We start from the raw sequence: 15940 nt of genomic DNA, 5'->3' as shown, positions 1-15940 counted from the left end.
AGTTAACTAATAAATTTAGAATAAAAACACAAAATTTTATCAAGCATCAAAACACTTGCAACAACATATCTCTCTATAACCCGTTCAAAAAAAAAAAATGATAAGCAAAATTCACACTAAATATTTTAAAATACACTTTAATTAAAAAATAATTTAAAATCAATTTTAATTTTGAAACCCATCCTTAAAGCAATGGGCAGATTAGCGCACAACATTTTTAATATTAATTTAACAAAATTTGGTCAATCGAATGTCAAGAGGAAAATATTTTTTCCCTTCAAGTTTAGGGTGGAGTGTCATTTCTCCAAATCTCAAAAGAGGAAAATGTAATTACCCCATTTTATTATTATTATAATAAGACAAAATTATACAATCATTGATCCAATATATATATCCTTTCTTTTTTTTCTTTTTTCTTTTTTAACTTTCTACGCAAGTTCAAGGGGTACCCCTGCATTCGAGGGGCATATTGTCCAGCCATGAATCATCCAAAAGTGGAGCTGAGGATTCCGACTCAGTGGGCCATTCAGAACTAACATCTATTTCGTCAAATATAATGGGTTTACATTTTCCATCCCTATTTTGACAGACGGCTTGTAACCAAAGATTGCAGTGCACAAAAACCAAATCATTGAATTTTTCCAGCTCCATTCTGTTCCGTGTCTTGGTATGCATGCTCTCAAAAGTGCTCCAGTTCCATCTACACCAATGGGAACTGCAAGGTTGGCTCAGTATCCGTATTGCAGCTCTCTGGAGCGTTGGGATCTCATAACCATATCCGGCCCACCAATCACCTACAATTGCATGGTGCCAAATTAGGAGTAAATGAAAGGGAAAATCTTATTATACACTCATTATTGCATACTCTATACATGCTCCTTTTGAAATCGTGTTTTAAAAAGGATTTTACAATTTTAACTAAAATTGTAACGTGATAGTGTGTGTACATGAGTGTGCAATACCAAGCGAGTGATAACCATTACCTTGAAATATCAATGCTGAATAGTGTTCTCTCAACAAAGATGAAAGACAGAGAGATCCATCAGTTCTCGTAGAAGGCATGACATTTTGCATTTTAAAGATTATAAGTAGGCTAGTTTGACATGTTATTGTAGTCTTATGTTCTTACTGTCAACAGTAACATTCTTTTCTTACCAACAAGAAAACTATTATTTGCTGGAAGGATTATTATATCACTAAGCACATAATATTGGACAAGTCTACTGACAAGTGAAATGCAGCCCTAATTAATGTCAGTCTGGCTAGTAATAAAAGAAGTACAATTCTTTTCTAACCAATACAAGGAATAGTTTGATAGCAATTGTAGCTTACACATACCTGGGGCATTCAGTGTCCTTCCCATGATAGCAAAATCAGTCCCAAGAGCACCTTGTGCATTGATGTATATAGGATGTTCTTTAGTGATCTCCATTTTATCGCTATCCATTGTAGCCATCTTTAACATCGCTTCTTGAAACCCATTCCTTATACTTAAATCAATCTTAAAATATGGGTTGTAGAAAATGGAAGGGTTAAGGAAAGCTGCTGCAGCATGTAAGGACGAGTGAAGCTGCATATTCCATCTCTCATCAATTATATTCCAAATTGGCATGTAGTTCTCTTCACTTCCCTTATAATATGCCTTGACCTCTACCTTTGCCCTCTCTATTCCTTCATATATATAGCCCATAGCAGGCATGTCCCCATCAACAATACGTAAAATTTTAATTAGTGGTTCAGAAATTCTTACAGCTTCATGTGCATACTTCCAAAATCTATCTAAATACAGCAACGACCTCACAGCTTGTGCATCAGGACGTTTACTACAAATGGAGGACAACCACTCTTTTTGAGAAAACATGTGCTTCAAATTGTCCTCCTGAATAACAATGGACCTCAATGTGAGGAAATTAGTCACAAATCTAGTAATTCTTGGCCTAAACAACTCCCTTCCACCAGTGAATTTTCTCATCATACTCAATGCCCATGCATTACTATATATGTACCTTGTGATGCTCTTTGCCTCCTCCAAGACTGTAGCCACCCTCTCTTGTTTAGCAATGTCTTCCAACATCTTATCTATACAGTAAGAAGCACAGGGAGACCAAAACAATGAACTGTATTTGCCCATAAGACGTCTTCCTGCATTAAAATAACTGTCTGGGGTATTTGTTATAACTTGAACAACATTTTCCACACCAACTTCCAGAAGAACACACTCTAGTAACTCGAACAAGTAAGAACCATCACCTTCATGACCTGATACATCAACTGACTTCAAAAAAAGTGTCCCCTTGGGGCATGTAACTGAAAATACTATAATTGATTTAGTTCTACCATCAGACCAGCTATCACACAAGATTGTACAGCCTGTTTCTTTCCACTCATCTCTATATTTCTTGTAACAGTCATGTATATCACCTTTCACTTTCTCCAAAAGAGTAGATCTCAATTTTTCATAACTTGGGGCATTGTAGCCAACCCCACACTCTGCTATAGCATTTACCATTTCCTGATAATACATGGATTTAGCAGCACTGAGAGGAATAGAATTGTGGAAGAAAAAAACAGCAATTCTTTTGTCGGCAACATCCTGTTTTTGCTTTTGAGCATCATCTACTGCAGGCTGTCCACTCGGTGAAGGGGGTGGAAATAACAAAGATGGGCAGGTGCTTCCATTCTGTCCACTAGATCCATGGTTAGGATGGAAGCCGCCACTACCAGAAGAGCTATTTTGTTGACCATTGGCTGCCGCTGCCTGATCCACCTTTCTTTTCTTGGAAGTCTTATGTTTCTTGGGAGTGCTTAATATACTTTGGATATGGTCCCGCACATCAGCTGGTACTTCAGTACAGGGGACTATATCTTTGTTCTTTATTTGAGCTAAGTGAAACTTCATCCTGTATACGCCCCCACTGAACTCCCGCTGACAATAATTACACCTAACCTTCTGTCTGGTTGCATCAATAAGCATGCAATGTTCCCAACAGGCATCTCTTCCCCGAACCATTTTCTTTGAAAGTAAGAAACTCAGTAAGATTCTCTATTTAGCCCATGAACGCACACAAAGCACAAAGACTAACACACAGAAACATATGTTTGAAGAAGAGAATTTCAATTATAATAATTAAGAAACTCACAAACTTCTATAATTGTAACAAAGAGCCATAACATAAATATGGAAATACGATCAAGGAAAAGAAAATAAACTCCATTAATTATAGCAAATGCTGGATTATCCCATCACAATAGGTACATTATCTTGTACTCATATATTTTAATTCCCTGCCAACTTACCATACTATATGGTCTTAGCTAGCAACTAGCAAGAGGTTCCACCCCCTTAAATTGGGTTCCTCTTGACATAGTCTTCTTTCTTTATTAATAATCCTTTTTTTAATTCCCTGATAAGTTCCTCTATATATTCTCAATACAACTTTCAATTCCTTTTTTTTTTTTAGTTACAATATATGGTTCTGTTGAAAACTCTAGGAAGTGCCATTTAGGTGAGTAGAAGGCTGGCTACAACTCTCAATTCTACGTGACTACAATTTTTTTCAACTTTTTATTTATTTATTTTGAGAATCCACATGTTGAGTACTTGATTGACATACTAGTGTACAGTTTTAAGTTAAACTGTCACTTGCAATTACATGTAAGCATTAATACATTCGTAGCCAAGTATATAAATCATCAACAGCTTAACAAACCACCCATTAATAGGAAACAAATCAGAAATAAGATAGTGTTACAATTAACAAGCTCAAACATAAAAAGTTCGTCAAATTAAAGAAAAAAGAAAGTTCAACTATAATTTGTGGTTGAAATTATTAGAGAGAGAGAGAGAGAGAGAGAGTTTACCTAGATTTAGAGGGACCTGAGGAAGAATTTGTTGTTGCTGTTGTTGTCGGGAGCTGACAGTGGAGAGAGAAAAAGTTGGAGTTGTCGGAATCTGGGAAATTTTTGAGATCGGCGATTTGGAGGAAGGAATGGAACCGAGGAAATGAAAAAAGACGGCGATAAATTTGTGGCACTCGCCAGCCTGCCCGAGGACTAGGAGGAGGCGTGGAAATCGCCTACTATTATATTTCATTATTTCACGTGACCTTATCCGCGCGTGGGTATGTTCTCACGTCAACTCATCAACCACTCATAGAGTGTTTTTTTTTTTTTTTTTTTTAAGATAAATTTTTAAAAATGGTAAAATAATTAGAGCCATACGGAATAATGCGATACCGACGCAAACGCTATGCGTCTGAAATTCTGAATTATGGAATTCCAAAATGAACCATGGTTATTCGTAAGATCATAAATTATTTTACAATTTTATTTTATTTTATTTTTTTGATAAGAGGTATTGAAACTTTTATTAATAACTTCAAAAACTCCTTACATCATGATCAAGAACTTGCTCATTGATTATTGTGCTTGGATGGAGGAAAGTCTTTGTTTCTTAGAACAAGTCCTCATCCATGATGTTTCTTGTATTTGATTTTATTGAATAAAAGTTTTAGTCTGTTCATAAAAAAAAAAAAGAAAAAAAAAAAGAACTTGCTCAAGAAAACTAGGATTTTCCTCCATCCAAGTGATAAAATTACTAACACCCAAAGCGTGTTTAGTTAGAAGGTGGGCTAATGTGTTACACTGTCTCCTAACATGTGTTATAATTTTATTTTATTATCACAATTTTGATGGGACAAGTAGTGGGTGATTAATCATCATTTATATATGAACTTACTATTTTTTTCACTAATCATACTCTATCACGTCACAGTTGTAACAAAAAGTTGTAAAAAAATTTATAATCCTAGATTTTTCCGATGAACCAATTTCAAATTTTCAAATGCTTTCCAAACATAAAAAAATAAAAATAAAACAATTGGAAAAAGCAATGTGATTTTTGGCTCAAAAAGTTGAACCAAACAAGCATATAGATGATATAACTAGAACAATGTGCATTGAAAATTGATTATAAGCTGACTTTTTGCTTAAATTATTTACTATTTATAGGTTCTATATTACTATAAGGACTCAATTTGTAACGACCCCAAAAATGGTATTGGGTTCGTACGTTAAGGGCCCAAACAATATAATTTGTAGAGCGTGGACTTGAAAGGCTAGGCCTTGTTCACCAGATAGTGGTTAGTCATAGTACTCATACAGAGGTGAACCATGTTTGCTCGAGAAGTCTTTCTCCTCGGCATGGCCTAGGAGGCTCTGGTTCTTGGCCTTTTTTCCCAGCCCCTTTTCTTGGATTGCTTACTTCTCTTTTTATATTAGCCTTTACTCTTCCTCCAACGTCCACGTGTAGGTTCAGTTTTTCAGGGTTGATACTTGTCCCATCAGCCCATACCCAAAGTGGTTGGGAGTGGTTGTAAAAGCTGAAAAGTATTGCTCTATCTAGCGCTGAGTATTTAATTGCAGTAATGGCAGTCTTTCCTTTGTCCTTTGTCGCCATATTATCTAGGGGTCCTTTCTCCATCAATGTGGAGGTGTTCAGCTTTTCCTTAAACTGTTCCTATGCCGTCCCTACACTTTTTTTCAGGAGCGAATTGGGATGCCGAGGATAGAATCATCATCGGCTATATCTTTAGGCCATTTAGACTTTCACTATATGTCCTCGACTATATCCCTCCTCGGCTCGGACCTTGGGCCCTAAAGCAAAGTAGGCCGGGGTCACAAGTTCTCTGGCCCCACAATTACTTTTTGTCTTGATTTTATTTCAAATAATCTAACTTCAAGTTTTATGTAAATAAACTATTGGAAACAAGTAATTCTCAATGAACACTTTCATGACATTTTTTTTTTTTTAAATAATTTTGTCGATCCATTACTTTATTTAACACTTGTTAGGAGGAGTTTATTAAGTTTTAAAAATAAAATGAATAAAATTATAATTATATCTAAAAAGAAAAAATTGAATAAATAATCTGAACTCTTAATACTTAACTCAATTTGTTTAGATCACAATTTCTAAAAATAAAAAATAAAAAAAACATGTTTAGATGACAATCACTTTTGCTCCACTTTTTCAACTTTCTATTTATTTTTTGCTTGGTAAGAAAGAATGAGGGCGAGGGTGAGATTATAAGCATAATTTCAAACTAGAAAGTATACTCTTTTTTATTAAATAAATAAGGAAAAATTACATTTTACTACCCTAAAATATACCTCATATTACAATTTACACCCTAAATTTTTTTAATATCCGTTTTGCACCCTAAACTATGACTCTTGTTATACTTTGCATCCCAATGTTAAGTTTGCTGTTAATTTAGACATAAATTTAAAGTTTATGGTGCAAAGTATAATCAGGGATATAGTTTAGGGTAATAAAGTATAATGAGGAGTATAGTTTATGGGCAATTAGATCTTTTCATGTGATGCCATATTTTTCTATCCAAATTAACAACTTTGATGTCAGGTACAAAGTGTAATAATGATTATAATTTAGGGTGTAAAACATGCTTTCGAAAAGTTTAAGGTAATTTTCATAATAAATAATTAAAGGATCTTGAAAGTATACTCAAGTCTCAGGGTATCACACTCACTCCCACCCATCTCCCATTTTAATTTCTCTAACTGATGGCTGGTGTTCACAAGCACAATAATTCATGAGAACCCACTTCCTGAGGACACCACTAAATCAATGTAGCTAGCCTCAAAAAGTCTCGTTTGACATTATGAACAACGTTAATGCTCCTAATATAGTATTACTATCTAGTATCATATGGCATTATGCATTCGGTGATGCAATCCATATTTTCAAGAAATTGTGAAGCACTTTCTTATAAAAAAAAAATGAAATTGTGAAGCTACAGATTACCATTATCTTCAAATAGGTAGGGCAGTTCACACTTCTTTGGAGAGTTTTTGATTTACTTCACCTAAAATTTGTTCCTTTCTTGGTCCATATTTCAGCCTTCTCATTATGAAGCAAATAATGACAGAAGTTAATTAGAATTTAAAAAGACTTTGCTAAGATTGCTGAATAGAAATTTTAGCTGACATTTTGGCAAAATTGCAGTGGAATTAAATTCTTAGTGATAAATAAGATTTCAGAATAAAACAGAAAAAAAAAATAAATAAGATTTCAGAATGAAGATAATGGCAGATGAATAATTTTCCATTAGATTCAAAGAATTAAGGCATAACTGATTAGAGAATTATCGCATATGATGAAATAAACAATTGCTGATAAATATTTAACAACAGTCATATCATAGATGGCTTAGGTTAAAATAGATAGACCTTAATGAAACATTTTTGACATCATCTTAGTCTAAAATAAAGGTCGAACTCCAGTGAACATGTCACCTTATGCTTATGAACAATAACACAGTTTAGAAATAAGGAGTGAAAGATTTAACAAAATTGTTAATGACTCTTTAATAAAGAAAAACCATGCAATCCATTAATGGAGATATCAATGAGTGTGTAATTATTTGTAACACAAAAATCTAGGTCACTTAAACCGGACATTAGCTTGCACTCATGTATGTGACCAGAAAAATTTCTTCTAGGAATGTCTACTTCTCTGCTGAACTCACATTCTACCTAGCTTGGCGAATACAATCTTCGAAGCTTTTAACTAGAGGAGAACATTTCAGGATGTCTTTTGCATGTTTATTGTAGCATTCCAACCAAGCATTATTCTCAGCCAAGCAAGGCATAGGCTTCTGGTATGGAAGCTTGAACTCCTTATCTCGGAGATCCTTTGCTCTTTGTGTTACTTCCTGTGCCATATTTTCCTCCTCCTTCTGTAACCTGTCCAGAACCCTCTCACCATCTTGAAGGACAGATCGAATAGCATCCAACTCTGTGTGGGCAGATTGTGCAGGGGTATTTACAGGTACAAATAAAGGAGGCTGCAGTGGCCATCCTATAGTAGCAGCCCCCATAAATGTTTCAGATTCATCAGAAATCTGCTTCTGATTTACCTTAGCTGAGGGCTGTCTAGGCTCTCGTGGTACCTTGGCTTTAGATTTTTTAGTTTTCTTCAACTTTTTGGTGTCATCAGAAAGCCGATTAAGAAGGTCGCTGCTAATCTGAATTGAAAACTCACCCATAACAGAGCAACTCCCAAAAAAGGCACCTGAAAACATTCAAGCAAATGATATGTTGTATTAGAAAAATATAATTCAAGCTTTTCATACTGTTGTTGTCAGCTATGATTTCTTTCATTAGGTATCTAGCTCATATTATAAAGAGAGTGAAAAATGAACATTTAACAGCTGCACTCAAGAGTCAAGCCCACAAAATGCATAGGAAACTTCACAATGAGTGGTGACTATTATAAGGAGTGATTGGGAAAGAAAAGGACCCTTTTTTAGTAAGTAAAAAATCTCATTAGAAAAGGAAAAGGGAATGTCAAAATAAATAGATATGAACATACCCTTTTCAAAGAATACAAATCAGAAAGAAAGGAAATCAATAAAATCTACAAAGGACATCAAAGGGATGCTGCCTAGGGCACAAATCCAATCAAACATAGACTGCAGAAAATTGGGAAAGAAAAAGACTTCAGTAAGTTCGGCAAAAGGAGGCCAATATTGATGATTCCCTATGCTCAATGTATATTTTCACCATTAATGTCAAATAATCCAGGTATCTCTAAATTCACAAGAGAAAGATAAATCATTGGCAGTCGGTTAAATACTGACAGATGAAAGCTCCCATCAAACCTAAACTTTTAAAAAAGAACATTATATCATACCAAAACTTTACATGAGGTAAATGAATGTTAACTGGCAATGTTGCATTGTCATTGACATATAACAGCAGTTTACATGTGCAACTGCGTGCATGGAGGGTATCCTATGCCTCATGATTCACATAGCTAGGATATTACACCATTAGTCTCCCCAACATAACAATCTACAATTCAGAGCCGAAAATTTATGAGAGTGAATAAAATGCATTTATTACTAAGTCATATTGATGCATTCATGGAAGGAAGATTAATTTGTTATTACGCAAATTCAAGATTTATTTTATGGGATCCACGTGTGAAGTCCAATTGAAGTAAAAGTCATGTGGTTTAAAGTCTAGTTATATCTCTTAGGTTTAAACAATTTCTAATTTGGGTTTTTTTTTTTTTTTTTTTGATAAGTAAATAAAGAAGTTCTATTGACAAAGAGAATTACTTCATGTTCATGAAGATGAACATGAAGTATTTTAAAAAATTACAAAGATTCAAACCAAAACTCTTAAGAGAATTATGAAAGTCAAAAATAGAAGTACAGCATGTGAATCCCCAAACCCGAGACCAACTAAACAAGGAATGAATAATAAGAATTTTAATTTATCTAGGGATCTCTCAGTGTCTTTAAATGTTTGAGAGTTGCGTTCCTTCCACATTAACGACATCAAAAATGGTAGCACTAAATTCCAAATGTTTGAAGAATGGGGGATATTTGAAGCCTAGCATAGTGAGGGGAAACAATATCATAAGTTAACAAACGTTTAAAATTTTTTTGTAAACTAGCATCTCGAGTTTTAAAGACTTGATTTCAATCTAAAACTCGAGGGTTAAAGACTCAATTCCCACTTGGTGAGTTGGCAATACGATGCCACATAGATCTCGAGTCTATAAGACTCGAGTTCAAAAAAGCAAAACTGAGTCTGTAAGACTCGATTTTGGAGAAGAACAGACCGAGAACGATCTGAAGAAGAACAAAGGAAGAACGAACAGAGGAAGAACAAATCTGAAGAGGCACGATCTGAAGCTCCGAAGAACCTGGCACGATCTAAAGAGGCACGATCTGAGTGAGCCGATCTGGGCGAGCCGATATGCAGCGCCGAAGAACAGAGGAAAAGGCACAATCTGGGCGAGCCGATCTGCAGCGCTGAAGAACAGAGGAAGAGGCACAATCTGGGTGAGCCGATCTGCAGCGTCGAAGAACGAAGAAGAAGAAGGAAAAAACAAAATGCACGTGAGGAAGAAGAACACGTAGAGGAAGAAGGAAAAAATAAAACGGTGAAACTTAGAGTCTTAAAAACTCGAGTTCCACATGGATACTTTTCCACATCAGACGCCACCACTTACAAATCGAGACTTAGAAACTCAAGTTTTATCTTGGAACTCGAGTTTTAGACACTCGAAATGCTAGTTTCCCACACTGTTTTAAAACGTGACAACTAACGAAATGGTTTGATATTTAAGTTGATTTGGAAGTAAAAATTCCTAAAGAATGCTTCCCAAACCAATTCCTCCATCCAAATTTCTTGGCACATTTGTAAGACCTTTACCCCAAGCTGGTTGGTGTGTCAAGGCCCCAAATTCCTTAATTTGAAGGGATTGCAGAAATTATAGGGTATCTTAGTTAATTTATCAAGTCTAAGATTTATTAGGAAATCCTAAGTATCTTAGCATTCTTTTTTTATTGAGTCCAAGTTAGTCTTTATTAGTCATTACCTTAATAGATTTTTACTTAACTAATAATATCATTAGAATAAGAAACAGTCCTTATGTCTTTTTATTGTCTTTTCTTCATTTCTCTTCTCTGTTTTCTTCTTCTCTTTCTTGTGCCACTGTTCACAAGTGCAGTTCATTCACATCCTAAACACTATAATTTCCCTCTTTTCCTTCTTCCAATCTTCCTTACAACCTTAAGTCAATCTCTTACTCTTAACTATCAACCCCTAAAACCCCACATATTTATTCTATCAAATAAGCATAAAAATCTCATCAAACCTGTCACGACCCAAATCCATAGCCTTATGAACTCAAGCACATGACCAAACCAACAAGTCAAACCTATGAAAACTATTCCACATAAAACAGAGCACATACAAGCCACATGACAGTCACAGAATAAATTACCTCCATAAAAATTGTCTCCCTCACACAAGTAAAAAGTATCTTTAAGTCTCAACCAAATTAACAATGTAATTGAAATCCATAAACAGAGGGCTCCCAAAACATAATGAAATGAATTTTCCAAACATCCCAAAAATAATACACTATCTCTTTGCGATTCCACCAATGTCTTCTTACGTCAAATCTTTGCTCCAACTCCTCATTTTAAAAGGGGAATGAGGTGAGCTTGACAACACAGTAAATAACAAATACATGGTACTAAAAAGAAGGGCCAAATACATGTGTATATTTTCATAAAGAAAATTTGGGGAGATACATTTAAAATAAATCATTTGAAGTAATAACAAATACATTAATTTCTTTTAAATGACCAGTAGGGAATATGATTTAACAAAATAATCTATTTCAATTACAGATAACAAATTTCACAATCATAATTATGCATATGTATAAATGTAGTCAAACAGATTATGGTTAGGCATGGGGCACACAGATGGCAATATGTTATAACACTATGGACGGGGTGAACATTGCCAACAAATTTAAACCCCTGTTGGCAGGGCCATATGACACTGGTGACTAACTAATGGCCATGTATTATAACCCCATGGACAGGGCCAGACTCCATAGCCAACCAAGTTTCAATTATGAAAAAAAGATTCTCAAATAAACTGTAAATCTTATAGCTAGTTTGAGTAATCAGAGTCTAAGATTCAGAATGTATTCACATAGTATCATGATCATAGCTAAAATGTCATTACGCTAAAAATAGTTTATACGGCTATTTCTAAGAATAAAATCTTTGTCAACAAACTTTATTTATGTAATTGAGGAACTTACTAAGCAAATCAATGTAGCAAAAGAAGTACTTGGCCCTAGAACAATAAACAGATATCATATTAGAATGAATAGTTCTCCAACAATAATTTTCATAAACGTATTGATCAAACACTAATTTTTTTTTTGATAACAAATAAAAATATGGACTTGAAGTATTTTAAATAATGTTCAAAAGTTGAAACGGAAAAACACGAAGTTTGGAGGAAATTAGTGCACCATGTAGATGTCACTTGGAAAGATTGCAATATGAGTTTAGCAGTGAAAAACCTTGGAAAGACCATAATTCGTTGCCTTAGTAGCTCAACTAGATGCCTATATTCACCTATTTATCGATTAAAATATATTGAACTCAATATCAAACATATTAACTTATACTTTAATTATTGTGTCTCCATCCACTACTTCAAACCTGAACGTATTGGTCCAGATGTTTATCTTTTAATTTATCTTTCCCAAACCTCAAATGCATGATATTGACAAGATAGTTCTCACTGGGTATGAATAAATCCAAAAGATAGTTGGTCCACTAAGGCTCCATCAAAAAGCCTAATGGATACATTTTATGTTCCAAAAATTGAATCACACCCCAAGTCAACTTTAATCACATATAGAAAATATCTATATATAAGGAACCACCAGATCATGATCGCTTTATCACAGAACCCTATGGCCGATTCTACAAAGGTTAACACCTATACAGTCCAATAATGAATTGAACTATCAAGAGGCTTGAAACACTGCCATTGCTTTAAAAAGCAATTGACAGCCAGTTTGAACTAACAGCTAGTAACCATGCCCCAAAATTTCTAGAATACTTTTTTTTTTTTTTGAGCTAGAATACTTTGATCTTTAGCATTCATCATCTTTTCCAAAGAACCTAGCTTCTTAATGTCAACATATTGCGTAATAACAATTTCGTAGTGTTAAAATTCTAAGGATTGCAACTTCTTAGACATTAACGTATGATGTAAGAGCATCCTAATTGAAAATCTTGGAAAACAAGATTGGAAAATAAAGAGGAGAAGGGGTCCTTACCAATTGTTACTTCCTTCCTTCTCTAGCTCCCTCCTTATCTGCCTCCCTAATCCTCTTCTTTTAAGTTTAAGAAACTCTGGTTCCTTTTTCACGCTAGTGCTTGTTCTTTTTTTTTATTCTTTAACCTTTGGGCTGGGCTGTATAGCGCACTCCAGCTTATTCCTCTAAGCAATTAAGTATCCCATAAGCTTTTAACCCTTTAAGAGAACTATAGAATGTCATTTTTTTTTTTTACTATTGTAGTGATTAATATGACCAAACAATCTTAACCTTACAAATAAATCAAATAGGGTCTCACAAAACCCTGGTTGATTTTTAACCTTTTCTTCTACAACTCTAAACCCTAGATCTGTATAAATATTTTTAGAAACAACCTATAACTCCTTTTAGAATGCAAAAGTAAAAAGTATGAGGATATCAATTTCCAAAAAGAATGATAAAGTATTTAACAAATTTTCAACTGTACATCATAAAAAATCACCATTTAAAAATAAATAAATAATAAATAAGAGATTTTATTGAAATAAAGTATGCTTAAAAGAAAAGCTGCCTAACATCTACAATCAATGATTCATGCTATCCATGAACTTAACTAAAGAATTACAACATATCAAAAATAAATAAAAACTAAAGAGTTACAAGACACCCCTTCCCCAATCATAATACACCATTTAAATAAAGAACACACAAAAACATACTTAAGTTCAATCACAGATCTCTCCAGACCATAAAAAAATGCAAGTATTCTATTCCCTCTACAATAACCACATAATATAATGAGAAGTTGCAGCTCATACAACACAGTCAACACCATTACAGTGCCTTCCATGCATACCTATCTAGCAAAATAAGACATCAATTACCTTTGACGGCATCACCTAATGCACCCCAAAAAACCAAAAATACATTGGGGCAGTGAAGTAAAAGATTATCCACAAATTCACCAGTAGCTGTAAGCATACAACATCAATGGACCAATGCCATATTCCTTTCAACAAGGTTGTCTATTGTCAAGATCTTACCAAATGCCCCAATCCACGAAGGGAAAACCACTTTCTTGAGCACTTCGCAATTCCCAAATGCATAAGTAACTTTGAAAAACCAGTACCCTAATAGAATTAATATCAAAGAGAAAGCAAAACCTAAGATGATCTTTTTTTAATTCCCTTTTTTTTAATGTAATTTGAAAAGGACAAATGCTTACACTCCAAAAACAACAAATAAAACATTTTTTTATTGGAAAGCTACACAAAACCTAGTGGTTCTTAAAGCCATGACCTCACCACCATCTTACTCTAATAAATGAAGGAGGTGCCATTTGAATTAGAGCTCATTCAAAACAGCAAATAAAACATTGAGCCATTAGATGGACCAAGTGACCCATACACACTTTCACTTACTACGTTGGAAGACAGAACTATCAATATGCCCCATGGACTAGGCATTTCCCATTTAACAAACCAAGTGCACACATTTTTTTTTTTTTTAGAGACATCATCAGACCAAGACATCAATTGGTAGCCAAGTGCAAACATAAAAGCCAACATCAGAACTCAATTGGCGCATAAATTTGGAATTTTAACTCCTAAATCAAAGGAACCGCATTAAGACCCCAAGTCTAGCCCAAGGTTAAACAGTTCAAACATTAACATAAAATTGTCAATATGAGCTGAATCACAAGAAACCAACATATCAGGTGACTACATTACATATCCTTGCTTGCTTAGAATAGAAGATCACTTTAAGATACTCTCTGGGCATAGTTGTTCCATCATTTTGAAACCTCCATAACTAAATTAACACAAATCGAAACAACACGTATTCTTGCTACAGAAGTATCTTCAAGAATTTGTTTTTATTTTCGGCCAAAAAAAAATACAAACCACCACCCCCAAAATCAAATCCCTAACCCGATAGTTTGAGAGATCGAGAGTTTACTGAACTTACCCAAAGGTGTATTGGCCGGAGCCGAGTACACCTCCTGGAGCGAAGCCGCCGAGTAAACCTCCTGGAGCCGAGCCGTGCCGATCTGTCTCTCCCTCTCGGTCCCGGGAATTTTGAACAACAAATTTTTGGTTTTTAGATATTGGGCCTAAGGATCTTCGAGTCTCTTTGTTAAAACTCATGAGATTTTAAGTATTGGATTTGTATTGGTGGGCTGATCTAAATTTCGAGGCCCAATTTGTAAACGTTAATGACCTGTAAATGGTAAGAGATTTTAGGTCCATTTGAATACAACTTATTTTGCTGAAAACTGAAAATATTGTAGTAAAATAATTTTTAAATGTGTGAATAGTGAGACCCATTTTTAATATTTTTTTTTCCTGAATAAAGTGGTTGTGAGTTCCATGAACAGTACATAAACCATGCTGCTACAGTGCGTAAACAGTAATAATTGTCCCCTAAAGCAAAACGCGTGAAAAAAAAAAAACAAAAAACAAAAAAAAAAAATGCAAAACGCAAACACCACATTTATATATGGAGCTCAAAATGATATGCGATTCACCCCACCTTTTTTTTCTTTTCTCTTTTTATTTATTTATTTATTTATAATTTGGAATGTTATATCTATAATATTTTTATAACAAATTCTAAGTGGCAGGTTGTTATTAGCTATTATGGGTGGACAAAAAAGTAATTTAAGTTGTGGATTAAAATTAGAACCAATAATAACTTTCTATTTATGATTTGTTGTGAAAATGTTGTAGTCGTAACATTTTTTTTCCTTTTCTATAATTGTAGGAATGATAGGCCCAATAGTGTGTATATATATATATATATATATATATGTATGTATTAGGCCGGGGCCCTGATCTGAGGACATCTAGTAGTTCGAGGACGGGTAAACGTTGTCATGGAAATCCACTTTAGTGAATGAAGAAATGGGGTCTGGTCATAAGGGTCCAGGAGGGTGGTTTGAGGAGGAATGCCTCCTCAGCTGAGCAAAGTAGAGGTCAGATGGTGTGGTTTACCATCCAAAGCAACATTCTGAGAGATTCTATTGATAAGGATACACATCATGAAAGCACAGAACAAAAGGAAGTTATGAAATATTTAAGAGAAAGCTGCTACTACCGCATTGAATGTTCTGTAACTAACTCTCTGACCACATTAATATGGCAGTGATAATTGAACAATAATTTTTAGCCTTACAACTGCCCCTAGAGACTTCAGAAAGGTGTTGATAGGATAGGGATCAACGCTAGAAACCTGGTCTACATGTGGAGGGTGGAGATGAAAGAA

General features: G+C 34.5%; 2 protein-coding genes across 5 annotated transcripts; both read right to left on the bottom strand.

The window, feature by feature from the left end:
- Positions 1-317: 317 nt before the first annotated feature.
- Positions 318-4065, bottom strand: LOC115972146. Its single transcript, XM_031092323.1, has 3 exons — positions 3862-4065; positions 1339-3013; positions 318-794 (listed from the first exon to the last, which is right to left on the bottom strand). Exons 2-3 carry the CDS (start codon positions 3008-3010, stop codon positions 439-441), a joined length of 2028 nt encoding a protein of 675 aa, XP_030948183.1. The 5' UTR covers positions 3011-3013; positions 3862-4065; the 3' UTR covers positions 318-438.
- A 3299-nt stretch (positions 4066-7364) lies between these two features.
- On the bottom strand, positions 7365-14806 carry LOC115972482. Of its 4 annotated transcripts, XM_031092790.1 has the most exons (4): positions 14645-14806; positions 12698-12894; positions 10826-11020; positions 7365-8095 (listed from the first exon to the last, which is right to left on the bottom strand). In XM_031092790.1, the coding sequence occupies exon 4, from the start codon at positions 8067-8069 to the stop codon at positions 7554-7556; it is 516 nt and encodes a 171-aa protein (XP_030948650.1). In that variant the 5' UTR covers positions 8070-8095; positions 10826-11020; positions 12698-12894; positions 14645-14806; the 3' UTR covers positions 7365-7553. The 4 variants fall into 4 exon arrangements, with proteins under 4 accessions (XP_030948650.1, XP_030948648.1, XP_030948651.1 ...); XM_031092788.1 differs by lacking the exon at positions 10826-11020; XM_031092791.1 differs by lacking the exon at positions 12698-12894.
- Positions 14807-15940: the final 1134 nt, after the last annotated feature.

Source organism: Quercus lobata, chromosome 12 (genome assembly GCF_001633185.2).
Source record: "Quercus lobata isolate SW786 chromosome 12, ValleyOak3.0 Primary Assembly, whole genome shotgun sequence".
Taxonomy (NCBI): domain Eukaryota; kingdom Viridiplantae; phylum Streptophyta; class Magnoliopsida; order Fagales; family Fagaceae; genus Quercus; species Quercus lobata.
The sequence above is the reverse complement of the archived record's forward strand: the minus strand, read 5'-3'. Positions and strand labels throughout refer to the sequence as shown.